Source organism: Chanodichthys erythropterus, chromosome 4, assembly GCF_024489055.1.
Source record: "Chanodichthys erythropterus isolate Z2021 chromosome 4, ASM2448905v1, whole genome shotgun sequence".
NCBI classification, from domain to species: Eukaryota; Metazoa; Chordata; class Actinopteri; order Cypriniformes; family Xenocyprididae; genus Chanodichthys; species Chanodichthys erythropterus.
The window spans coordinates 3933405-3959641 of record NC_090224.1 but is presented as its reverse complement, the minus strand read 5'-3'; the positions used below and the strand labels follow the sequence as shown (position 1 = coordinate 3959641).

At 36.0% G+C, this 26237-nt stretch overlaps 1 protein-coding gene across 14 annotated transcripts in view; it reads right to left on the bottom strand.

The window, feature by feature from the left end:
* Positions 1–26237, bottom strand: part of fryl (furry homolog, like) — a 114800-nt gene that overhangs the window by 37316 nt on the left and 51247 nt on the right. For 11 of the 14 annotated variants that reach the window (XM_067383714.1, XM_067383717.1, XM_067383713.1 and 8 more), the window contains 15 exons: positions 21256–21470; positions 18486–18539; positions 13202–13341; positions 12947–13043; positions 12702–12781; positions 11985–12065; positions 10927–11095; positions 9185–9277; positions 8299–8397; positions 7164–7265; positions 5639–5683; positions 3142–3245; positions 2833–2941; positions 2499–2585; positions 231–402 (listed from right to left, as the gene is read on the bottom strand). In XM_067383714.1, coding sequence (XP_067239815.1) covers positions 231–402; positions 2499–2585; positions 2833–2941; positions 3142–3245; positions 5639–5683; positions 7164–7265; positions 8299–8397; positions 9185–9277; positions 10927–11095; positions 11985–12065; positions 12702–12781; positions 12947–13043; positions 13202–13341; positions 18486–18539; positions 21256–21375 — 1552 coding nt within the window. In that variant the 5' untranslated portion in view covers positions 21376–21470. The remainder of the gene's footprint in view (positions 1–230; positions 403–2498; positions 2586–2832; positions 2942–3141; positions 3246–5638; positions 5684–7163; positions 7266–8298; positions 8398–9184; positions 9278–10926; positions 11096–11984; positions 12066–12701; positions 12782–12946; positions 13044–13201; positions 13342–18485; positions 18540–21255; positions 21471–26237) is intronic. The other 3 variants (XM_067383709.1, XM_067383712.1, XM_067383720.1) reach the window with 1 other exon arrangement.

The following is a 26237-nucleotide window of genomic DNA, read 5'->3' as shown; positions in this document are numbered from 1 at the left end:
AAATACATTCCCAAAATATTTAAAACTTTCTCACTAAAAAAAAAAAAAAAAAAAAAAAGTCACAGCTTACTTTATGCTGAAAACTCAATGAGGACAGCTAATGCTCAAGGAATCACAATTCCATTAAAAACCAACTAATCCAATTTGACCAAATGCTTTAGGGTAGGGGAGGATGTACTCAAGAATATCTTCCTTATGGAGAACTGTGTAGGAACAGTAAGGGTTCGTACCGATGACCTTGGCTTCCTCATCTGTAAGGGTGGTGTTGAGGAAGATCTTCTTGACCCGCAGTGTGTTGCCTGAGGGTAAGATGACGCCTGTGGTGGGCATGGGTGGCTCGCCATCTTTTTGTTGTAGGCTGTCAGCTATTACCAGGAAGGCCCGCAGACCGATATTCATCCTCTGAGACAAAAAGAGAATGATAGAGATAATTAGCTTTTGTATTTATTAGGGCTGTCAACTTTAGTCGTTTAGTTGACTAATCAGTCGATGCTGTTTTGGTCGACTGACATTCTCATTGGTCGACCAGTTGCAAATTGTTTATTTTTTTTTTTTACCAATAAAGAAATTTTCATTGATTTACTCCTTGATATTTATTCCTTTATTAGCAGTTATATATTACTGTATTCTAAATATAATTAGGCTATGTTTTATACCAAACTTTAAATGCTTTAATTTAGGCTATTTTATAACGGCGCCACAGTTTAGCGCACCACATGAACAGTCGGGAACCGCTCCTGTGGCTGGCTGCACTGCTGCTTCGCGCTCAGTAAGGAATATATCCTAGGTAGTTTTGCTGTATTCATTCAGTTAGAACGCTACATCCCTGCAGAGCGCATATTTTCCGAAGCAGGATTTATTGTTAACAAGTCGAGGAGCTGTCTTTTACCCAAGAATGTGGACATGTTAGTGTTTTTGGCCCACAACATAAAAAAAGGTGGACTAGGCCTGCAGATCTGTAAGTAACGTTAGCCTTAACAGCTTTATTATGCTGACTCAATAGATTTTGTAACAAATGTAACAAAGCGAAAATAAATCTATAGGCCTTCCTACTATACAGCCTATTATTATTAGTGTCTTTTTAAGGCTATTTTGGGTTTGTTTGTGTTTGTTTTAAAACGCCTAGATCGATTGGACAAAAGTTAACCCATAGCTTTGAAAGTAAAGAAGAATATACAGCCTGTATAATCGAGAGCTTTTGTTAGGATTTTTCATTATTTGGCAGTTTTAGCAGTTATATTTTTTGTAGCGTGTGGTGTGGTCAGGTGCACGATTGTGACTCTCACTATAGACCTAGGACAGAACTCCTCACTTTGCAGTTTAAAAAATAACCTAATTTTCAAAGAATTGTATTATTATTATAGTTTTATGTATTATTGATGTTTTTCGTTGTTGTTTTAAAAATGCTCTATTATATTTGTTTAATAAATGTTCAATCAAAAAAGACATTGCGTCTTTTTTTTTCTTTTTTTTTTGTCGACTGATCGTTGCGCAGGACAGGACTTTGGTCGACTAAGCATTTCTTTGGTTGACTACAGCCAATATATATATATATATATATATATATAAATAAAACACACACACACGACTTTAGTTCTTAATGTTTTATTGTTTACTTATTTACACAGAATAGCATACATTTTGTTTAATATCGGCAATAATATAGAAATAATTATGTTATTTATATTTAAATTAATTGAATGAATACATCAGTTTGGATCCAGCCTCTTAAGACCACAGATGACCAACACCTTTTAAGAGATGGCACCTGCGAGGACACCAAAATGCACATTCCCAAATTTCTATATCTAATTATTCTTAATATGTAATTCATTATTTCCAGGAGCTCATTACCTCTACCTTAAAATTAAACTGCTAACAGTGATTGTAAATTAAATTGCCTAAATTATTACTTTGTTAGCCGACTGCATGATTATATGTACATTTCTGAAACCACATACATTGGACCGACACCTCCGATACCAGATTCTCTAAATTGTAATGTTGACATGCATTCTCTGTAAAGCTGCTTTGAAACGATATATGTATCATGAAAAGTGCTATACAAATAAATGTGAACTGAATTGAATTGAATTAAATTAATGGTCACATTTTATTTTAGAGTGTAATTAAATAAGTAGTTAAATATTAATAAATTATATTAATAAATAATTGCATATGAATTAACGACATGAATTTACTTTAGGTTTAGGTTTTTTTTTAGGGTTTGGTTTAGTGTTAGTTGCTTGTAATGTGTAACAAGGCATATTAATATCACCTAACAATGAATAGCATAACGTTTATAAACAAACATAAACCTTGACTAATAAATGCTGTAAAAAATATGAATTTCAAATTCAAATTTCATATTTAAATTTCATAATTCATATTCTATTAATATTAAATATGTATAGAACTTTAAAGTAAAGTGTTAAATGTTACTAAAACAATTAATGGCTTGTCTTGTGAGTATGTGTACTGTATGTGTCTTCACACACCTCTGGATTAATGGTGAAAGTCTTGTTGGACTTGCCCACACACAGCAGGTCATAGATGATCTCTTTCATAGCAAAGTCCAGCCTTTCCTTCAGAGAGGAAAAACACACCACACAATAGTCACTTATAAAAGCCAAACACATTCCCCCCCAAAAAAAGAAAAAAGAAAACCTGTGCAATAAACCTAAACCACACGCCCAAGTGTCCTTCTTGATTGAATTATGTGCTTTTTACTTTAACATGTTATAATAATAATGGAGAGTAGATGGAATAGATAGAGAAGGGGAATGGGACATTGGGACATAACTAAAACTGGATTTTTTTTTTTTTTTTTACCTGAGCGATAAACTGAATGATCTTAACGAAGATGTTGAGGGGTGTGTCCCTGGGCACCACGCTGCGGGAGCCCTTTGGGAAAAGTGCTGTTACAATACTGAGGAGACGACTGTGAGGGAAAAGAGATAATGTGAGATGTTATATTCTTGTCTACAAGAATTTTGTATATATTTGTGAGAGGCTTACTTCCTCCAATAATGATATGTCTGTGGTTAGGTGTGTTAAATGTATTCTAGTGTGTGTGTATATGGCATAAATTCATGCTATTTTTGTAAATCTGTTTGATTGTGTAAGGATCATGTGACCCACCTCTGTGTGGTTGTGTTGCTCTCACACTTGATCCTGATGATGTAAACCCAGAGCAGCCGGTACAGAGACTCCAGTGCTACACGAGACATTTTGGGGTCTTTGTTCTACAAAGAAGGGCACAAAAAAATCAGGTAATATGCTCATAACTCTTGGACAACAAGAACTCATGACATGAGCCATAGAAAAAAAAAACCTAAAGTACAGTTTTGTGATTTTGGAAATCAGTTTATAAAGGTATAATGGACTTCAAGCAACACTGGTTTATTGTTGAGCCCTGAAATATATTGTTTTAAAGTGGCTTAACAAACAAACAAACAAAAAAGGACCTCTGAAGGCAACAATTCATAAATTAATCCAACCCAGAAATTATGCCAGATTCAATGATAAAAAAGTTGCCGCTTCATCTGTATCATGATGGGTGATCAATAGTTCACTTGCTGCTCATGACGAGCTAATAAGGAATATGACGCACTGGACTCCATTTACAAGCCAATAAGAGCTGTAATTTCTGCTTTAACTGCATCGATGCACAGAGAGATGACTCATAAATCGGCTGTTCAGCAGAAGCAATGAATGATGAAAGAGGGATTCATAAAAACTCTGCTAATGAATCTGTGATTAACACATCATGGCTCGTCCAAATCGAGTCACTGACTAAGCAGTTGTCTCTCTCACTCTTTCTGCTACTCTGTTCCTCTCTCTCTCGCTCTCTCGCTCTCTCTCTCTCTCTCTCTCTCTCTCTCTCTCTCTCTCACACACACACACACACACACATAATCAAACTGCAGTAAAGAGCATTAAGCAAGTTGTAATGGCCAACACTCACCATAGGGGGTGATATGATCGCAAGGTTTGCAGCTAATATCAACTACATAAGAAATTAGCAGACTTGTATAGAGAGGACTGCCTAGTGTCTTTCAGTGACAGAGATGCCATATTTATATGGAATTATCTGGATTCCTTTTTTTTTTTTTATGTCTGGCCTAATGAGATACATTTAAAATAATTTTGCATTCAAAGCAAATCACTGTAAATGCAACAAACAATTAAACTCTTCAAAGTTTTACAGAGGAAGATGGAGATCAGTGGCATCATGGCAATTGAAAACTGATGGCCAACATTTAAGCCTTTTCCATAATCTTCCAGAAATGATCGCTGTCAAACTACAATTTTGAAAACATGAAATTTAGGTTGAGTTTTGAGCCTAGTCCCCATGCAAGCTGAAATAATACCCTATAATTAAATTATTAAATAAACACTTTAATAATTGACAAAATTTGACACAATTCTTTTCAACTAAATTTTTTTTTTTTTTTTTTTTTTGGGAAAATACATAGTTCTACAAAATAAGCTTTTATTTAAAAAAAAAAAGTACTTATGCAAGTTTTTCAGTAGTTCTGCCTAGGGCTGTTCGATTCCAAAAATGTTGCAATCAATTACGATACCATTCTGGAATTCCAAGAATCAATTCCTCACTGTTGTTTTTGATTCTTTTTTGATTCTTGTTTTTTCAACTAAAGATTGCAGGAACCTAGTCCGAGAATGACTACAGGATATAAGGTATAAGACATAAGCTAAACCATGGAGATTATACGCTTATTTTTATAGACTTATCCATGTTTTATAGAATATATCCATGTTTGTGCATCAATGTAGCCTATGTATTGTGTGTTTTGGGTGCAAAACGTAGTAAACGCCATGTAGTATAACACAACTAATGCAGGATCACAAAGAAACATGACAACAAACACCATTAACTTAATAATATTGAAAGGTAATAATTGGTAATTAAGGTAATAATGAAAGGTAATATTATAATCAGCAATACGTGTTCACATGTGGCTTTATTTGAATGTTTCAGCATGGCATACCATAAAATTAAATTGTTAGATATACGGTCTAGTGATGCCAGTACGTGATGATGCAAAAGGACAGTTTTTCTTTTTTTGTAACTGGTTCATTGAAAAGAACTGTCCGAAATAACCTTTTGTGGAACTTTTTTGCGTAATGAACTTCCAATCACTATTAGTGAAGCTAGTTCTGCCTCAGACAAAACATCCCTGACGCCCCTAATGGTGACCACAGATGTTATAAAGTCTATTTTTCCATCAATTACTCCAGGGGTGAGCAAACTCAGTCCTGGAGGGCCGCTGTCCCTGCAGAGTTTTGCTCCAACCCTAATGAAACACACCTGAACCAGTTAATCAAAGTCTTCAGGATTACAAGCAGGTGAGTTTTATCAGGGCTGCAGCAAAACTCTGCAGGACAGTGGCTCTCCAGGACCGAGTTTGCCCACCCCTGATTTACTCCCTGAACTGGGTGGTTTTCCAGTGTGAATTCTTAAGGACGGCAGGATGGTAATTAAGTTACTTTGGATTGTTTCCTCTATGGACAGGCGAAAGCCAAAAGTCTCAGGAAGCCCATGTGGAATACAGGTCAATCACATGACCTCTCAGAGGCGGGGCTAGATTCCTTGTGGGTAACCACGGGAACTCACCTGTAGGGTCTCAATCTGCTTACGGATGCTGTTGTTTGACGGCATCTGGAGCCAATAAACATGCAGGGGAAACAAAAATGATGACAAAGGACAGGGGGTGATGGTGGTGGGGAAGACATGCAGGTTAGAAAAAGAACAAGAGACAAACTTAAGAACAAAACAAAGCTTTGTGCTACAACAACATGCAAAAACAAAGTGCAGGGTGCATGGGATTTAATACTTCAGTGTCAGATTCCCTACAGAATCAACACAAGTATTCCAACATTTATCTATACTTCCCTAAGGAATGAAAATGAGAAAAGATTCTAGGAAGATTATTTTAATTTTAATTTATATATAGGTGACGTGCAGATGAAGAGCTTCAGATGGGTGAGAAGACAAACAGCAGGACTGAAATAAATTTAAAAAAAAGGGAAGCGGGATTAGTGTGTGCAAATACATGATTACAAGCAAGGGTGATTGTGAAAACGTTAGTCAGAGTAGACTTGATGCGAATGAAAACAACACTTCAAATAAAATATAGTGTCCACTCTGACTAAAGTCTGTTGGTCAGGGAAGACAAACTACAGCAGGGTTAGAACAGACAGGGTACCAGACAGACAAGCAGAACTGTAAAGGCAATCCATGGATCAATCAGGAGAGGAATTATCCACCACTGAGACTACAAATCCCATAAACCTGGGCTCAATGGGCTAAAGACATTACACCAGACCACTGAGGAAAACTTCAAGTCTGATACTGAATCATTCACATGACTTTTTGAGAAGTGCAAGAAGCAGTCTAAAATGGATTAGGAGTAAGATTCACACTACAGTCCGATTCTGATCCAGTCCTGATCTACATTAAAGGGAAGTGAGGAGAGGATTTAATCGGTATTGCAGGGAGTTGCATTAAGTTTAATCACTCGTTCATAAAAATCACCACCACCAAATCAAAGCATCACGGATCATTCCTCAAGATTCACATGATAAGGTTGCATAGATTGGAGGGAAACGCAATCATTGTGGAAAGGGAAACCAAAAATGATCACATCCTGGTAGCTGAACCAATGACAATGAAAGAACGAGGACAAGCACAAACACACATTTTTGAGATATGATTGAGAAAGAGTGGATGACACGGGTATAATTATTGAAACAATACAAGCAAGAGGCATTTTAAAAAAGTCAACAGAAATGCCACAACTTTCTCCAAAATTATGTAACTGAACCATCCCATTTACAAAGTGAAGTTTCAAACTGAATCACCAAATCTGCCTCCAGGCTTCAGAATCTGTATCTATCAACAACACACTTTTTTTTTTTTGCAGGTTTTTTTTCTTCTTCTTCATTTTTGATAGTAATGTAAGATTTACCACTACTATAAATCTCTCAAAACTAGTAACCAGCACTTTGTATAGCTACTTTTAAGCTCTATTTTCCATGGTGCAATCTGTGTGAAACACTCAGCTGCAGTAGTTTTCTCGCAGAATGTCACTAAGCTAAAGTAAACACTCTGTATTCATGCTACTGTTAGAAAACATTACCTTTAGGTGGGAAAGGCAGTTCTGAAGGAAGATGTGCCAATTATTGAGGAAGAACTGCTTCTGACTAACACACAGCAGACATGTGACCAAGGGATACAATGCCTGGGGAGAGAGAAATAAATTAAAGAAATTAACACTTTTACTTAGCAAAGATGCATTAAATTGATCAAACCTGACATTAAAGACATTTATTATGTTAAAAAAACATTTCTAAATTCTGTTCTTTTGAATTTTCTATTCATCAAAGAATCCTGAAAATAATATCACAGTTTACACAAAAAAATTAAGCAGCACAGCAGTTTTCAACATTGATAAGAAATGTTTCTTGAGCAGCATATCAGTATATCAGAATGATTTATGAAGGATCGTGTGATACTGAAGACTGGAGTAATGATGCTGAAAATTCAGCTTTACTACAAAATAAATTACATTTTAAAATGTATTTCAATTTGTAATAATACTTAACACTATTACCGTTTTTATTGTACTTTTAATCAAATAAATGCAGCCTTGGTGAGCATAAGAGACTTCTTTCAAAAACATTAAAAATCTTACCAACCCCAAACTTTTGAACGGTAGTGTTTATGCGTATTAAAAGGTACAGTTCACCCAAAAATGAAAGTATAAATAAAGTTTCATGTGACACATTCACTATTTAAGTCTTCTAATGTCCTTTTATTCACTGACATCCACCCTAGTTCTCCATGTGATGTTCATGAGTTTATGAAAGAAAAAGAAGTGATGTTAGACTTAAAATTAATCGCTTTTGTGAACTGGATCAACTAAGTCACTGAAAAGAATAATTCATCCACAAATTGGACATTGCGACTTCTTCATAAGTAGAACTGGGGCAGATATACAGTACATAACTATTTATCTCACTCAATGCTTTTGATTGAGTAGACTTAAGAGTTTTAAATACAATACCCAAACTCTTATGGACCACTTTAAAGATAGTTTTATGGTACTTTTTGGAGCGTCAAAGCTTCGCAATTGCATGGAAAAGGATGTACAATAGATAAGCTAAACTTGTCCTTTTCTGATCCACAGAAGAAAAAAAGCCTTCTGGGTGGCAGAATGTTCTAGTTTACAGAGGATTGTGGGAAAGTATGCATCAAAGCAGAAAGGACTGTACCAATGAGTGCTTCTTTCTTGAGCTGAGGTCAAAGGTCGTCTGGTAGAGCATCTCCACAAAGTTCTTCAGGCAGGGCACATTCACTTCATTCTTCACCGCCTTCCAAAAACACACAAGCACAAACATATGAGTCTTCATGCCGAGCTACACCCGCTCAGAGCCCAACAGCACACAAATCACTCAAGAGTTATTCATCTTGTCAATGCAAAATGAAATACATTTCGATTGTGTTTCTGTAGCAACTACCACAAGCTCCACCTCAAACCACTTGACAAGACATGTACCATCACGAACTCTGCAGAAGAGTCACCAAGCCTCTGTCAAATGATATGTATACAAATGCACAGTTTCAAAGGACCAATCTGTATTTGAAACATAGTATGTGATTGATGTGAAGCAAAAATGGAGTAGGAAGCAGAGTTCTGTGATTTTGCCTAAAGATGAGGTGTAGGTTTTTAAAAATTCACAACTGATCATACTCCATCAGACACATAACGGCTCAATTTCAGGGTTTAATTACAGCATGAACTTTTATTTATTTTATTAATTTATATATGCTTAGACTTCTGTGATATTACAAATAAGTATCTGGTCGTACATTTTCCTACGAAGAAAATAGAAAACTGGAATGGGACTAAAACAGATCACGCAAACATTCTGATTTGAATTAATGTAAAGTTGTGTAATGTTCTGCTTACTGTGTCTGCCATAAAATTGTGAAATTACACTAATTTGAATCAGAGTTGATTTAGCAATATGGCAATTCAGCCAGAATGCATGAAAGTTCTGCAGCATGCATATAAAATCTAGCTCATAGGAATGATTTCTGCACAAGCATGGGTGATATTATATGATTTTAATAAATGGAGAATTCTGCGGTACTTACAGCAGCTACAGGGATGAGGATCTCAACAAACAGGCCAGCCAGTGCATGTTTGATATCTTTATCCTTCACCTCCAGGAAATACTGAGCACATTCCTGCCTCACCAACACAGACACACAAAACAAAACATATAATATATCAAATGCAAATCTTCACACTAACTATTCAAGAGAAACTTGTAAATGTACAGTTTTAGTAACTGAAAAGGATGTACGACTATTAAAGCTTTCGTACGGTCTGTACACTCAAACACGGTGGTTGGAGAAATATGAGGTCTACTATAAAATACAGCATCTCTTTGCAGCTATTGGCTCAATAAAAATCTCTGGATTATGGTGCTTGTTAAATGCAGCACATATTGAACGCAGGATTTCACTGCCTATAACTGGCTAATGTAAAGAAATGGCTCCACACAGTCCTGTTGGCAAAGGTAGAGCCAACACACTGAGACTGTTACCCAAGAGATTTTATGAGGCATAACTACAGAGAGCTCACAAATAAAACAAAAGAAGTACTGTCTGACTGACAACAGAGGAGACGAGACTCAAAATGTATTGACCCCCAAAACACAGTGATGATGTGGCACTTTTTACAAAACTGGAATAGTGTATTTGTTTATATATATATATATATATATATATATATATATATATATATATATATATATATATATATATATATATATATATATATATATTCAGCAAATGGTCATTCAAAAGAGATGTCAGACAATCCTGATCATCAACATCAGAATCAGAACTACATTTAGGCCATTTTAATTTTTTTTTTGAATTAATTTTACATGAAGTTCACAATTTATGCAAGCCCGCAAGCCGCTAGCAATATCATGTAAGTGTTTGGGACATAGCTAAAAGTTACATTTTTGGTCCAAATATGTTTATATTAAAATATTACTTACTACAATTAACTGAATATAAATTCAAGAGATTATGTAAAATTTATGAGGCTGTTTTAAAATTGATTAATTGTTGAAAAAGTCAAGCCCTCTTTTATGATAGATAATATTTGATCTAACAAACTGAACAGATTAAGGAAAAAAAGACATTTTGCCTCTAAAATTTAAATCTACATTCATTTGTTCTCTATTCATAAGAAGTACCATGTAACACTAAAACATCTCGTTTAAAATTAAAGGGTTAGTTCATCCAAAAATTCTGTCATGACTATGATGTTCTGAACCCATAAAACTTTCATTCATCTTTGAAATGCAAATTAAGCTATTTTTAATTTCACCTGGAAACTTTATATCCCTCCACTGAAAGTCAAGCATATTTGTGCTTCCGTTGACTATATTTGATGTGCTCTATGTATGTATTTATCTGTGTTTATATATGAATAAAAACCTTAATTAAAGCTATATAAAGTAAGCATGTCTCTTCAGGAGACTTGGAATAAACCGATCAATTCATATGGATTTCTTTTGCAATGTCTTTATGAACTTTTAAAAAAGTTTTTGGTTGCATGAACTTTCAATAGTGACAGAAATCTCTATTAAAATCTTTCTCTCTTAAAATATCTTCATTGTGTTTTGAAGATGAACTAACGTGTTATGGGTTTAAAATGACATGCAGGTGAGTAAATGATGACAGAATTTTCATTTTTGGGTGAAGTAAATATTTTAAAGACCCTTTCAGTGGATAAATCATTTTACAACAACCCTCAGTAGCTCATTAGAAAGCCACAGGAACGCAGAGTACATGTCTGTGTTTGTATGTGTCTCGACCTGCATGTACTGGAACGAAGCCTCAAAGTCCTCAACGGGATACATTTTGACTCTGAAGAACTTCATGCCCATGATGAGGCTGATGATGCTCTGCACCACATGAGGACTTTGCTCTTTCAGCCTCAGTTCCTTCAGCTCTGTGATGAACTTCTTACGCACTGCCTGGAACCTGCACAAACACACAAATATAATTTATTATTCTTATTTTACCAAGGGCTTTAACAAATTCCCTACTCCAAGTCAATACGCACAACCACTGATGAAAAAAAAAATGCAGCGTCAAGTTTCATTCAAGTGCTCAACAAATTTGTGTAGCTGTCTTCAACCAAAACTAAACACTCCACATAGCAGGTTGAATAAAGATTAGTCTTATTGTTGTCTTTGGGAATTTTTTTTAAAGTTTAAAGATTTAAAGTTTCCCTTAAGGAAAAAACAAAATCCCAGATGCAAAAGCTTGTTATAGCAATACAAACTGTCTGGAAAAAAGCATGGACAACAGTCAGCGCATCATGCTTTTATCATATAATGTAAAACAGCCTCTTCAAACACTGTCCTCAGGGCAAAGTGGCTCCGCACAGGAAATCATAAACTGAAGGGGAGGTTGAGTACTATGGTAAATCAATTTCAGGCCCTGACTATTACAGCACCGGGCTAAATTACATTACAGCTTAAACAGACAGTTTCATGTAGCTGTGAGGGAGTCTTAACATGTGCCGAGGAGAGAATTAAAGTAACAGTAAAAGTGTCCAAAGACTGTACAAACAATTGATGGCTCTGTATTCAGCTCAAGGCGAGTTAGAATGAGAGCGGTTTGAGGGCTTTGTTAACTCTGATGGGAGGTCTGAATGGATGTGCTAGCATCAACTTCATCCTTCTGCTTTACACTACATCAAATAAAACAGCTTTTAGGCCACAGATAAGACTGGACTTATTGTTTAAGTGCAAATCATTTTAAACATATTAGTTAAGTTTTTGTCAAATTGCTTAGAGAATATTTAAAATGTGCAAGACTACAGAAGGCATACTGTAAGCTCAGTGTGGTTTTGGGATGGACTCACTTGGATTGGGCGAGGACTCCGATGACCTCAGCGTACAGGTCAGCGATGATGTGCACGTTACCAGTGTTGGGGCCTGAGTACCTGTTGAACAAACATCACAACCAACATCAGTAACACAAGCCATTCCACACAGAATTAAGAACATCTTTGTTCATATTTCCATTAATTAGAAAAACATTTGCATACGCAGTATTATTTTCATTTTTTGAAAGAAATTAATACTTTTATTAAGCAATGACACATGAAATCAATCAAAAGTGCCAGTAAAAACATTTATAATGTTACACAAGATTTTTATTTCAAATAAATGCTGTTCTTTTTAACCGTTTTCAACAGTGATAATTATAAGAAATCTTTCTTAAGGAGCATATCAGCATATTAAAATGATTGCTGAAGGATCATGTGACACTGAAGACTGGCATAATGGCTGCTGAAAATTCAGATTTGGCATCACAGGAACAAATTATATATTAAAATACATTCAAATATATATATAAAAAAAAAAAAAATTATTTCACAATTATTGATAAAAAAAAAACATTTTACAGACTCGAAACTTTTGAAAGGTAGTGTATATACATACAGAATTATTAAATACATGACATAATGTAATTATAGGTAGTTTACTTGTCTGCATCGGTCATCAGGTTTGCATTTGTCCAGAGTACACCTGTAGAATTTGCATAGAAAAGTGTGTATTTGTGTATGTGTACTCACCCCTCTTTGTGTTTAAAGTGCTTGAATGCCAGGTTAAGGACTTCTTGTACTAAGGCGTCTGGCACAGGATGAAGGGGAATCTATAGAAAATATTTCATCAGCATCAACTCTATGATACAAGGGTCAATGCTTTACTTCAGGATCCCTGATATACTGTTAGCAAGTTTATGCATGTTAATGCCACAACACACCTATCTCTGATTTTAGAGACACCACACCTAAGCAATGAAACACACAAACCTCACCTGTTTCAAAACTTCCACTGAAACTAAACAAAAAATGAAGTCTATGGCTAAGTCCCTTCGCTCCAGTAGGTAGTCTTTATCCCGATGCTGTTCATCTCTAAAGAGAGATTAAAAGAGCAGGATTCACAAGTAAGATTAACAACACATTAACTCCAAATAAAAATATACAAGAAAGAAGCACAACATCTGCAGCTGAAAAGAGAAACATACAATACTGTGTATTTGTTTAAGATATATCATTTCATGTCTCCCCACCCTTTGGACTTGGTGCTGGAGCGAGGTCTGTACTCGTACGACTCGTCTTCTGTCCCGCTCTGTCTTCTGTACCAGTCAAACAACGTCCGCAACAGCGAAGGCAAACAGTGTTCTGCTATAGAGCTCATAGAGCTTATTAACTGTAACATACAAGCATAATAATACAGCTTAATAAAACACTATTCATGTGGATTAAAAGGGGTTGGGGTTGCTAATACAATGCTAGATCAGATATGTACAGTAATAATTGTAGAAAGAAATTATATTATGATGTCTATAAATAAATTTTAATAGTACATTGAGAACTCATGTTTAAAATGTGATTTCATTCTTACATCTATATCTGTAATACAATGTGTTAGGGGTGTGACGAGACAGGTAGCTCACGAGACGAGACACGAGATTGAGTTCATGAGAACAAGACAAGATTTTTACACACTATTTTGAAGAAAACCTCAAAGATAATTAGAAAAATAATCTGCAGGTGCATTTGAATTGTTTTAACTAATCATCTTGTAATTAATGTAATTTCAGTTCTACTTTTGGAGTATGTATCATGTGCAGTAAAAGACAACAATATTCAAGCACTGTAAAACATTTTGCCATGGACTCAACTGACTGGCTTCTCTCCTGTATGATTTCATAAAAGTCTCTTCAGACCTTACTGTACATGATTTATGAGCTTCTACAACTTTTGACCTCCTAACTCCTTTCCACAAATTGTTTATAGAAATAAAAAGAGTATAAATTAAAAAGGGTTAAACTTTACAATAAGGTCTCATTTATTAACATTAATGTATTAACCAACATCAACAATGAGCAATATCTTTGCTACAGTATTTATTAATCTTTGTTAATGTTAGTTAAACATAAAAATAGTCATTCTTGGTTAGTTCATGATAGTGCATTAAGTAATGTTAACAAATTAAACTTTTGATTTGAACAATGTATTAGTAAATTAACATTAACAACAAAATTAACATTAACTAAAATAGTGTAGAAGTATTGTTCTTCCTTAGTGCATGTAAAGTTAACTAACGTTAACTAATGAAACCTTATTGTAAAGTGTTACCATAAAAATAAATAAGTTTTCTAGACTTAAGTGCAATCAATAAGTGCAACCATAATCAAAGCACTCTCAATATTCAAAGTGCAAATAGAGACCAAATTTTTCATTAAGCATGATACAGAGCTGAGAGATGCTTACAACTACACAGTCCAGCCTAAGTTAGCTTTCATATTTGCATACATCAGGGAGCCACTTTCAAAATGCGGGGTATTGACATCGCGTTTGAATACGCGCTCGCGTTTACTTTCACTTTCGCGATCATGCGTACTCTGAATAGGGAGCGGTGGCAACCGTTACCCAACTGAATTAAATGGGTTTTTTTTTCTATAAAAAGCAAAACAACAGTGGAGGCATAATGTAAACATAGCAGTGACATTCTTTCCTAATTTCACCCTCACATTATCACGAGACTGCTTTTCGCCTCGACGAGAAATATCGTCACAATTTAATCTCGCGAGATCTCGTGACACGTGACACATTTTTTTCCTCATTAAATTCAAAGATGTTCATCAGTCATGAATGTACTGTATATCAAGAACAGGGGCACATTTGTGTGGATTTTGTTCTGTGATTTCACCGGAAAGAACAGAGTCTCTGCAACGCAATTTTACAAGATCGATTGATGCGCTCGTCTGTGCTGTGAAGACTGTGCATGAGCCAAAAGAGAACGTAAACCCTGCCTACTTTGATCGGCCATCTCAATCATTTTGACAATGACGAGCGCTGTTAGACCGCTGACGCAGACCAGACTAAAAATGTAACTTTTAAACCTTTTTGTCATCCTAACCACATACAGAGTGCTGCCCACAGTATTGACTGACACTTAAGTTTGAACTTAGAACCGCCCTGAGCGCATTGTTTACATCAAGTCCACCATTGCTGCACTGAGTATAATGTCTCCCGAGCGTTTTAGGTGTTCTGTAGCTCCATTTACTCCCGAAATCTGAGGTGCTGAAAACAAGGTGGATTAACTTGGTTTTCCAGGAAAATGCTCCCTCAGTTCTGTTGAAATTCGTTTATGTCTGCGCGAATCATTTCACACCGGACTGCTTTGTGAACGAATATAAATACAAAGGGACAATACAAAACAGAGACTGTGCTAAAAATGTGCTACTCAAGGATATACAAGAAAAACTGTTTGTGATCCAGATTACAGAGTGATACTATATGGCAGTAATGAAGGTGAGAGCACTTTATTACAGTTCATCGGAGTTTATTTACGGGTATAAAGTTTATTAAGCACCACCCGAAATGCATAAGGTCTTCATATATTTGTTTACTGTTAGTTGTAACGAGAGTTTCTGTGTAATTCGCAATGTTTGTTGGTGATAATACAAGGATAAGAGGGAGAGTTTTAATATTTTAATGCACACTTGCAGTGTTTTATTAAGCTTTTAGACATTTTCTAGAGTGAATACTGATGCTTCTTCTTTGTGTGAAGTACAATAAACGTCATAAAACTCATCTGTATAGTTTTGGCCATCATTCGGACGGTACAACAGGCCTGTACTAATATAGTAGATTAAAAACAAGAATACAATATAAGTTATAACAGTAATTTAACTAAACTATAACTGTTCTATCTCCATGCAGCATATATTTGCATTTTCTTTCATTATAGTGCATCCTCACTGAACGAGCTCTTGAAGCTCTGGCCTCTTAGGCAAAGTGAAGCAGCTCATTTGCATTTAAAGGGCCCACACTGAAATGGCGCGTTTTTGCTCAACCACTAAAAGTAACAATTTTAACATGCAATAAAAAATGATCTGTGGGGTAGCTAAAACTTCACATACACACTCTGGGAACATCAGAGACTAATTTTACATCTTGTTAAATAGGGCATAATAGGTCCCCTTTAAAATGTACAAAGTTTCTCCACCTTCGAAATATTTTATTTGCGGCACAAAGTTTGATTGCGAAAGCTATTTTATGTCTTTAAAATGTACAATTATTGGTCTTTAAAAACTAATTTGATAGAAAATCTTGATTTAAGAGAAAAATCTAAAACAGAAAACAATATACAAATGAGTGAAGGAAAGAAAAGAGAAGAGAATGAAGAGAGATGGCAGCAATTTTGCGTGCAGTCAGGTATTGATCTGTCCTATTGTGAGGGCGGGATAGGTGTAGGATGATACATCCAGTGGTTACTCAACCTTTTACTGCAGTAACCCAGCACCAAGCTTCACGAACGCACACACACACACACACACTGGGCTATGGCAGTAGAGTAGAGTAGATGTGTGTGTGTGTGTGTGTGTGTGTGTGTGTGTGTGTGTGTGTGTGTGTGTGTGTGTGTGTGTGCTTTTGTTTATATTACATTGTGGGGACCAAATGTCCCCATGATGTAATATAAACCTGAGTTCACCTACATCGTGGGGACCAGCCAGCGGTCCCCACAATGTAAATGGGTTTATAAATCATATAGAATGAGTTTTTGTGAAAAAGTAAAAGTTTGCACAGTTTCCTGTGAGGGTTAGGTTTAGGGGTAGGGGCAGGGTAGGGGGATAGAATGTACAGTTTGTTCAGTGTAAAATGCATTGAAGTCTATGGAAAGTCCCCACAATTCACAAAAACAAACATGTGTGTGTGTGTGTGTGTGTGTGTGTGTGTGTGAGGGATGGTATAGTTCACTGTGGTGTGATTCAGCAGAGCTGATCTCTCTGCAGTCACAACACGTCACTGACTGAACATGCAGTTCCCGAGACTCGGCAAAGCCAAATCCAATAGTCAAATCAGTGTGTGCGTGCTAGCGATGTGGGAAAAAAAGTGCAGAGTGAGTGAAAAAGTGTGCTTGTTAATAAAGTGAGATGTTTGGAGGTACACTGGGATCCAAAAGTCTGAGATCACTAATGAAAATACCTCTATTATTTTTACATTTTGCTAATTTAATAAATTTTTTCATTGCATATATCACAATGACAATAATTTGAAACAGTTGAAAAAAATCAACATGAATGTCATAATGTTAGTATTCTGTTTGTCTCTTGTGTTTTAACTCTCTTGCTTGTTGAACTCCACACAATTGTATCAAAAATTTGCATTTTATTCATTTAGAAGCAGTGTAACTATTATTAAATAAAATGATTGTTTCGTTAACTGAAATGAAGCTGAAATAAAATATAAATATTAGATAAAATATTAAAAATTGAACATTTAAATGAAAATTAAAATACAACTAACTCAAGTAAAAAAGTTGAAGTACTAAAACAAAATGACTAAAACAAAAAAGCCAATTCCAAAACTTTAATAAATACTACAATAGTTTATAAATAATACTAAAATAACAGTTTAGCAGACATTTAGCAAATTACAAATGAGGTACATCACAAGCAAAACATCAGACCTGGTGATCATGTTCTCCAGCATGATCCAAAGCACATCTTGGGCTTCAATGGAAGAAAGAACATCTGACCCTCTGTTCAAAGAGTCACATGCTCACAAATTCACTCATTTCATTAGTGACCTAAATTAGTGCAGAATCTCAAATACATCTTATTCAATTTATGTCAATGTTTCTTTGTTTAAAAAGCTTCAAAGTCCCAGAAATTTTATTTATTTCCAGGTTCAAATTTGATTTTGAATTCCAGACTTTTAGACCATGCTTTATTATGCAGCCTGCATCAGGTGAGTGTGTGTGTGGGACAGGATGATGTATGTGGTTAAGGAGAGTTATGTAACTGCTCTCCTGGCCCTCATGGCACTTGGCAGACACACTCCAACACCCTGAACTGATATATTCACACACACACATACATACGCACATACTCCCAGCAGCCTGTGCTGATCTACTGCTGCGGATGACACAGCGATTCTGCTCCTGGCAACGTCCAGCGAGCACACACACACACACACACACACACACTCACACACACACACACACACACACACACAAAAACTCTGTTCACTCTAAAGTATAGAGACACACAGACACATATTGCTGTGGTTTTCTGCATACAGAGCACATTCTCACTGGCTCATTCTTTCTCACACACAGGCCTAATGGCACTGACTGGATCCATTGCAGGATGATGTCTCATTTGCTTTGTGTTTTGCTAAACAAAGCACTTTGCCGCAGCTCTGCTGTTAAAAGTTCTGTGCTAATCAGAAATGAGTGATGGAGAGCAAGAGAAAGAGAGAGAGGATGATTGAAAATCCAAGAGGATGGGAGAGAGATATACTATACAAACATGAAATAGGACACACACGGATACTAACCTGATCAAATTGTGCATCTTCTCCTCTTTGCAGTGAGCGGGAAAGGGGCTTCTCCTGAAAGAATAAAAGATACATGCAGTGTAAATTAATGAAAAAAAGATGGATCTCCAAACTGTTTAATGGGAAAAAGTTTAAAACTATTTTAAATTCATATTACAACATTATATTGTACAGAAAGAAAATGGATATTAATTTTGAGATTTGCTAAAGATTACATTCAATGGTCAATCATTTAAAAATACTTTGGCCCACTTTATTATCCTCATAATACACTTGTCTTATCTCTTTCTAGAACCCGTACTGGCTCTCATGTTCACCAAGGCTGCAATTATTTGATCAAAAATACAGTAAAAACAGCAATATTGTGAAATAATATTACAATTAAAAAAAAAAAAAAGTTTTCTACTTTAATATATTTTAAAATGCAATTTATTCCTGTGATGGAAAAGCTAAGTTTTCAGCATCATTATTCCAGTCTTCAGTGTCGCATGATACTTCAGAAATCATTCTTAATAAACTGATTTGGTGTTCAAGAAACACTTATTATTATTATTATTATTATCGATGCTTAAAATGGTTGCGCTGCTAAATAATTTGAGATTTTTTTTCAGGATTCTTTGATGAATATGAAGTTCAAAAGAACAGCATTTATTTGAAATAGAAATCTTTTGTAACATTTTAAATAAATAAAATTAATTTCTTGTAAAAAATCTAACTGACCCCAAACTTTTGAACTGTAGTGTATATAATATTTAATTCATAAAATATTATTACTTCTTTCATTATACAAGTGGTTTAACAGGGTTTTAGCCATTTTCAGTGCAGAAGTACTACAAACAGCAGGTCAGCATGAGTGAAAGAGTAAAATAGTTATTTTAATGTGGATGCCTTAGTGTTACTAATGTAAATTAATACCCAGATGCAAGTAATTTACATAAGGAATTGCCCCAATTTTCAGACATTAATTTCAGGCTCTGAGAAAATGAATCTCTCTCAAAAACTCCTGTTTACTCGTATGAAGACACTTTGAATGCTCTGTTTTTTTGTTTTACATTTGAGCCAACACTTTATTATGAGGAAGAAGTTAAAAGACAGAGAGCTGTTTTATGAAGCAGCTCCTCTCTGCAGATGCTAGATGCAGTAATAACCAGTTTAAACTCTTGCTGAGTAAACTGAGAGAGCTCAATCTACCACTGAGTAAATACACAATGAGAGAGAGGAGTGAACACAGAGAGGAAGCATTTAAGGACAAGTCTGGAGAATGAGATAGACTGTGTGTGTGTGTGTGTGTGTGTGTGTGTGTGTGTGTGTGTGTGTGTGTGTGTGTGTGTGTGTGTGTGTGTGTGTGTGTGTGTGTGTGTGTGTGTTTCAGCACAGGGGGCTCTGAGAAGAATCCAACATAACAGCATTCCAAGAATCCAAACCTCTGCTTCTGTTTCTGGGAATACATGAGGACATGTGTGTGTTTTGTTGAGCCACAAGCATTGAAAATGCACACAACAGCCTTTCATTTTCCTCTAAATAAACCAACATGCTCATACTCAAACAACTGAACTTTCACTCAGTCCCTGAGGTAACAAGCCACACAAAACTCATCTTCATCAGGAGTCAGCAAACTTTTGGACATGAAGTGTCATATTACTGTGCCATATCAACACCCTACAATACCCTTTCAAATGTTTGGGGGTGTTAAGATTTTTAATGTTTCTGAAAAAAGTCTTTTATGCTCACCAAGGCTGCATTTATTAGATTTTTTTTTTTTTTTTTTTTAATAAATATTACTACAATTTAAAATAACTTTCTATTTGAATATATTTTAAAAAGTAATTCATTCCTGTGATGGCAAAGCTGGATTTTCAGCAGCCATTACTCTAGTCTTCAGTGTCACATCCTTCAGAAATAATACGAATATGAAGATTTGGTGTTCCAGAAACAATTCTTATTAGTAGAAAACAGTTGTGCTGATTAATATTTTTGTCGAAACTCTAAAACGTTTTTTTTTTGATGAACAAAGTTCAAAAGAACAGCATTTATTTGAAATAGTGTTGCCAAAAGTACCAACCACGATACCAAGTCGGTACTGAAAATTAAAAAATGTGATGCTTTGAGCGCTGTTGAGTAAACACCTGTGAATGGAAATAGTGCTCATCAGATATGTCTGTGATTGGCTACAACGATCAATGCTTCAAAAACATGTCATAAATAGATAGATATCAATGACGCTCTTCACAGAGCGCTTAGACAGATACACAAGCTTTCAAATTCAAACACTCCCGTGTGTTGATCATTGTAGCCAGTCACAAACATATCTGATGTGCGCGTGTACAAAGAGGCCAATCAGAGGCATTTACGAATCCGCTCAAAGCAATTAAAGCGTCACATTTTTTAAATTTCAGTACCAACTTGGTATCGCAGTTGGTACTTTTGACAACAATAATTTGAAATAATTTTTGTAACATTATAAATGTCTTTACTGTGACGATCAATTTAATGCATCCCTGTTGAATAAAAGTATTAATTTCTTTTCAAAATTATATTAAAGAATTGCATTATATTAAATGCAATACAATTAATTTATATTATCAGAGCTCAAAGGTAAGGATTTTTTTCTTGCTAGTCTGGATTTTACTTGCCTAGCTAATATTGTTACTGGCCCCAACACTAAAACATGATACATTTTTAATTTTTAATACCGCATTTTAATATTGGCTAGAGTTTTTATTTTTATTAAATGTTCAGTTTCTGTTATTAATTTGTGGACAGTACTAACCAACGGTTCAGCCATGACCACCTCGATCTTCTTCTCGGCGAGCACAGCGAACTCTGCAAAAAGACTCTTGATGACAAACTCCCCAGGCTTGAGCTCGGGGTCGATGGTGATGCTGGACATGGTGGCGGGGTGGATGCTACGCTTCTCCCAGCTGGGCGGGGCAGAGGGGGATGTTCCTCGCCTACTCACACTGCTGTTGCTTACAGGGACAGAGGCTGTCAGGAAAGAGAGAGAGACAGTTATGTAGCATTACAAAAGCTTTTTCAATGCATAACTCAGTAAGTGTTCAAGCAGAGAGTGGCATTAACAAATATGAAAAGAAAATGTGATTCTACTAGCATTAAAAGACAAAGCAGTTATTGGCTCGTTAAAGGATGAAAGTCATGGTGCACCAAATTTAAGGCCATTATGGATATTTTGACAACTTCCCAATAAAAAATGAATTGGTAACTATTGCAACCAGAAACTGAAGATGATTGCACCTGTGGATTAATGTACATCACACATTTTTTTCAATCCAGCCGTAAATGCAGAAAGACAGGAAAAGTGTGTGTGTGTGTGTGTGTGTGTGTGCGCGCATGTCACATGTCAAGCACGCTCAGGAAATCCCTGCCCTTGCTTCCCACAGGTTGCTGGAGAAACCATGATGAGGCAAGAGAAGTTCAAACAATAATAGGAGGATGAATTAAAAAAAATCTGTGTTCTCCTCTGAAAAACTCATTAAATTTCACAGAGAGTCACACCTAGCAACTCCCACATCTCAATAATAAAACACAAACATTCACACACTCTGGGGATAAAAGAGGGACGCATGCATAACTCCGTCCCCAGAGCTGTTTGTGTGTTTGTCTATGTACAAACACTCACTCTTTGTTTCCTGTTTAGCAACGCCTCCCCATGATGTCACACTGCCAGCTTTCATTGGCCAGTAGTGAAACAGGGTCCCCAGATCCACATCTGATTGGCCGAAGGGCCTGCTGGCAGGCACTCTAACATTGTTTGTACTTTTCCACTCAGTGATGCAGAAAGGATGAGCAAAAGTAGTGAGGAGGAAAAATGCAAGTCTCGGTCAGTTCATCTTTCTCTTTATTCCTCTGGTGGATACGCCGGATAATTTGTGACACACTGGGCTGCATTGCTGACCCCATAGCACACATTTGTATCTCAGAGTGAGGCAGAGAGTCACATGGAATGGAGTCATACACAGGGATCCATTAATGCAGAGTCTGTTTGTTGTTCACTAGGACATTCTGATACTCTGAGCTACACAAGACATGATTCCCTGACTGCATGTGAACTCACACAGCTGGGCACTGAGTGCTTTAGCACTCCCACTCGCTGCAAAAATTGCCTGAACCAACCACCGTTCGGATGAGATTAGTTTCTAAATGACCTTTGAGTCAAACTTTCTGAATTTTCATGACATTTCTAGTCATCTTCGGAACACAAATCAAGATATTTTTTGATGAAATCCGATGTCTTAGTGAGGCCTCTATTGAGAGCAAAGTCACCGTCTCCTCTCAGGAATCCATAAAGGTATTAAAAACATTAAAAACAAGGTATTTAAAAATATTAAAATCAAGGTATTTAACCCTTTAATGCTGATGTTGTATTATCCTAACATTTCTCTTCATGTGTTTCTTGATCTCCCTGAGCTATTGTTTGTGCACCAATCTTATGCACCAAAAGCATGCTTTAATTTTATTTAAATATGTGTGGTATATGATGAAAAAATAAAATTATAAAATGAAAATTATAAATTGAAATTGACCTATGACATTCTATGACATGAAATTAATCTAAATTTAAATGATCTCATGGATGTGGCTGTTGTGGTTTGTGATCATTTGGGCACCAACTGCTGCAGCAAAAGTGGTGTATTCAAATGACTTTGACATAGTCCTTTTATGTTTACCCGTTTTAAATGCCTATTGCCCGCTGTGCACAGTTGCGCTGAAGCCACCAGGTTGGTGGCGCAACCGGCTCGGGCCCGTCATCGCTGCTTGCAGCTATATTTTTGTATTGTATTTAATAACAATACAAAATGATTAGTATAATATAATAACCAGTGTTAGGGAAAGTTACTGTAATGTATTACAATATTGCGTTACTCCATAAAAAAGTAACTTATTGCATTATGGCTTTTTATGGAAAGTAATGCATTACATTACTTTTGCGTTCGTTTTTCTCATCTGGGCTTGCTTGCTTGTTTTTAATAGAAGAAAAAAAAGTTATTCTATTTTTAGCAAATGTAAATGTCCTTTCAAGTGAAATGAATAAGCCTCAGGCTGAAAGAAATGCAAATTCACACCTGTACAGTAGAGGGGGTGCAGCACAGACAAGAACGTTCAGCACTCTTCAAGAAAGAAAGAAAGAAAAATGTGATGTTTATCTAAAGTAATTTTTGATTAGTATGGTTGAATTGGATCATCGAAGGTCAGCAGCAAAGACAATGGTTAATAAAGTGAGATTAAATACAAAGCAATGTGTTGTCAATTAGTTCAGGTTTGCGTAATTGCGTAATTAGTTTGTGTTTTACTGTTTTTTTTATTTTTCATTTTGAAAATGCATGTTCACATTTAGTCTAGAACTACAATAACTAGTGGTGCAACGGATCATCATTGATCCGTGATCCGTTCGGATCAATATCTTCGGTTCGGCACACACGTGATCCGCGGATTGATTAATGAAAAAAAAAGTTGTGCGCATATTCAGTCCAAACACAGCGTGGTCATGGCGAGCGGAGGAACGGAGGAGCTTTTGCCCCGCGTCATTTAAATCCCCTGTATGGGAGCATTTTGGCTTCCCTGTCAAATATAATGATGAAGGAAAGAGGTTAGTGGATAAAACCGTGACAGTGTGTAGGCACTGTGGCACAAGAAAGCCATATCACAGTGGAAACACATCAAGCATATGGCCACGCATTTGAAGCGACATCACACCGGTGTTTCACTGACAGGAGTGAAAACGAAGGCTGCTCAACAACCGCTTATCACCGCAGCATTTAAGCAGCCCCTTGTTGCACAATCAGACCGGGCTAAAGCCATCACAAACGCTATCGGTGTGTTTATAGGTGCAGACATGAGGCCATATTCGGTTGTGCAAAACGAGGGCTTTAAACACATGCTGAAAGTGCTTAAGCCACGTTACAACATCCCGTCGCGCACCCACTTCAGCGAAAATATTGTGCCAGATCTTTATGAGCAGGAGAAGAAAAAAGTTGTGGATGAACTATCCCGAGCATCCTCTGTTGCGCTCACGACAGACGGGTGGACGTCCAGGGGAACGGAGAGCTATGTGACGATAACCGCTCACTTCATCACATTTTATATATTTTTTATATATTTATATATTTTAATTTAATAATTTAAAAGTGTTAATAAACAAAAAGACAAAACTTATGTTTATTTGTCTTGTCTTGTCTTTGTTTTTGCTGATCCGAAAAATTATCCGATCCGTGACTCTGATCCGAGAAACGATCCGAACCGTGAGTTTTTTGATCCGTTGCACCCCTAACAATAACCATCATGTTTAGTGATCGATCGATTTATTTTTAGAACCGATACCCAGTGCTTCTCACAGGTTTGAAATATACTTGCGGTGGTAGCTCGGAAAAAATTCTCCTATTACCCATGGCACAAAAATGGTCTACTACATGTGACAAACAAATAATGTGTGATTTTTAATAGTATTTTTATTTATTGAAATTAATTTTAATTAAATAACATATTACATTTAATTACATACTAATATTATGCATTATTATGCATTGTAAATTATGCAAAATTACAACATTTAAATGGTTCACATTTTCCTATGTTCTCCTTGCTGTCATATAGTGTTTCTCTCAGTGAATGGGACACAGATTTTACTAGTAAAATTTATAAAATGAATAATTATGTGTCAAATAATGTTCTTAGTCTTTTCTTCCTGTGGGGGAGACTACAATAATTTACTATGAATTAAATGGAAATCAAATTAAATACAATTTATTGTGTAACCAAAATACCAATAATGCCCAAAAGAAAAAGAAAAAAACTTAGCGTGTGACTTTAAATTATAAACAAGTCCGAAATACACAGGTACTCTTATTTTGAAATGTCTGTACAATTGCAGGCTGATCCTTCAAATTCTTACAATCGTCTAAAACATTTTATATAAAAGGCCATAAAGTAGACTTTGTAATAATTCATCAACTTGAGTTCATTAGCAATCGCTTGGCATAAATCTGCGCTTTTCATTGATTGAGAATCACTTTGAAGCAGACTGAAGCGCTGTTGCACAAGCTTGTAGAACGCGCAGCAGCGCCCCCTTGTGACTTTGCAAAATGCAGCGCCTGTGGGAATGTCAGCGGGAGTAAACAGTTCTGACGCACACATAACGAGCAGGTATGAAACGACTTGTTTATCGATCGTGGATGGTTTCATTATCTTGTGCGGATATAAAAGTATAAGAGGATAAAAATAATAATATACTTGGGCGGCTGTTATTATACGTGGGTGGCATTTCAGGCATTTATGTAACACATCTACTGTAATTTGTGTATTAATGGCTGTTATGTTAAATAAAGTTTACTAATTACAGCAAAGCAGGTAAGTATACATTACCTGTGCACGCTATTGTCTCATCTCCCCTCAGATGCGCTGTAATGGCGATCCTGCCCGCAATTCTCAAAACACCCACAAGATGGCGGTAATCGGTAAATCCGATATTACAAAACCAATATCCAATTATGGTAAAATGCATATGAATATTGGGGAAAATATCGGTAAAATCAATATATCGGTCGATCTCTAATAGTGTTCACAAAATGCCTCTGCACCTCACTCCCGATTTCTCTCAACATGGGGACAGGAGAGCTGTCAGTCAATAAATATGAAAACAAAGTAACTTGCACTACTTATTTGAAAAATAACTATTTAAAAGTAATGTGTTACTTTACTAGTTACTTGGAAAAAGTAATCTGATTATGCAACTCATGT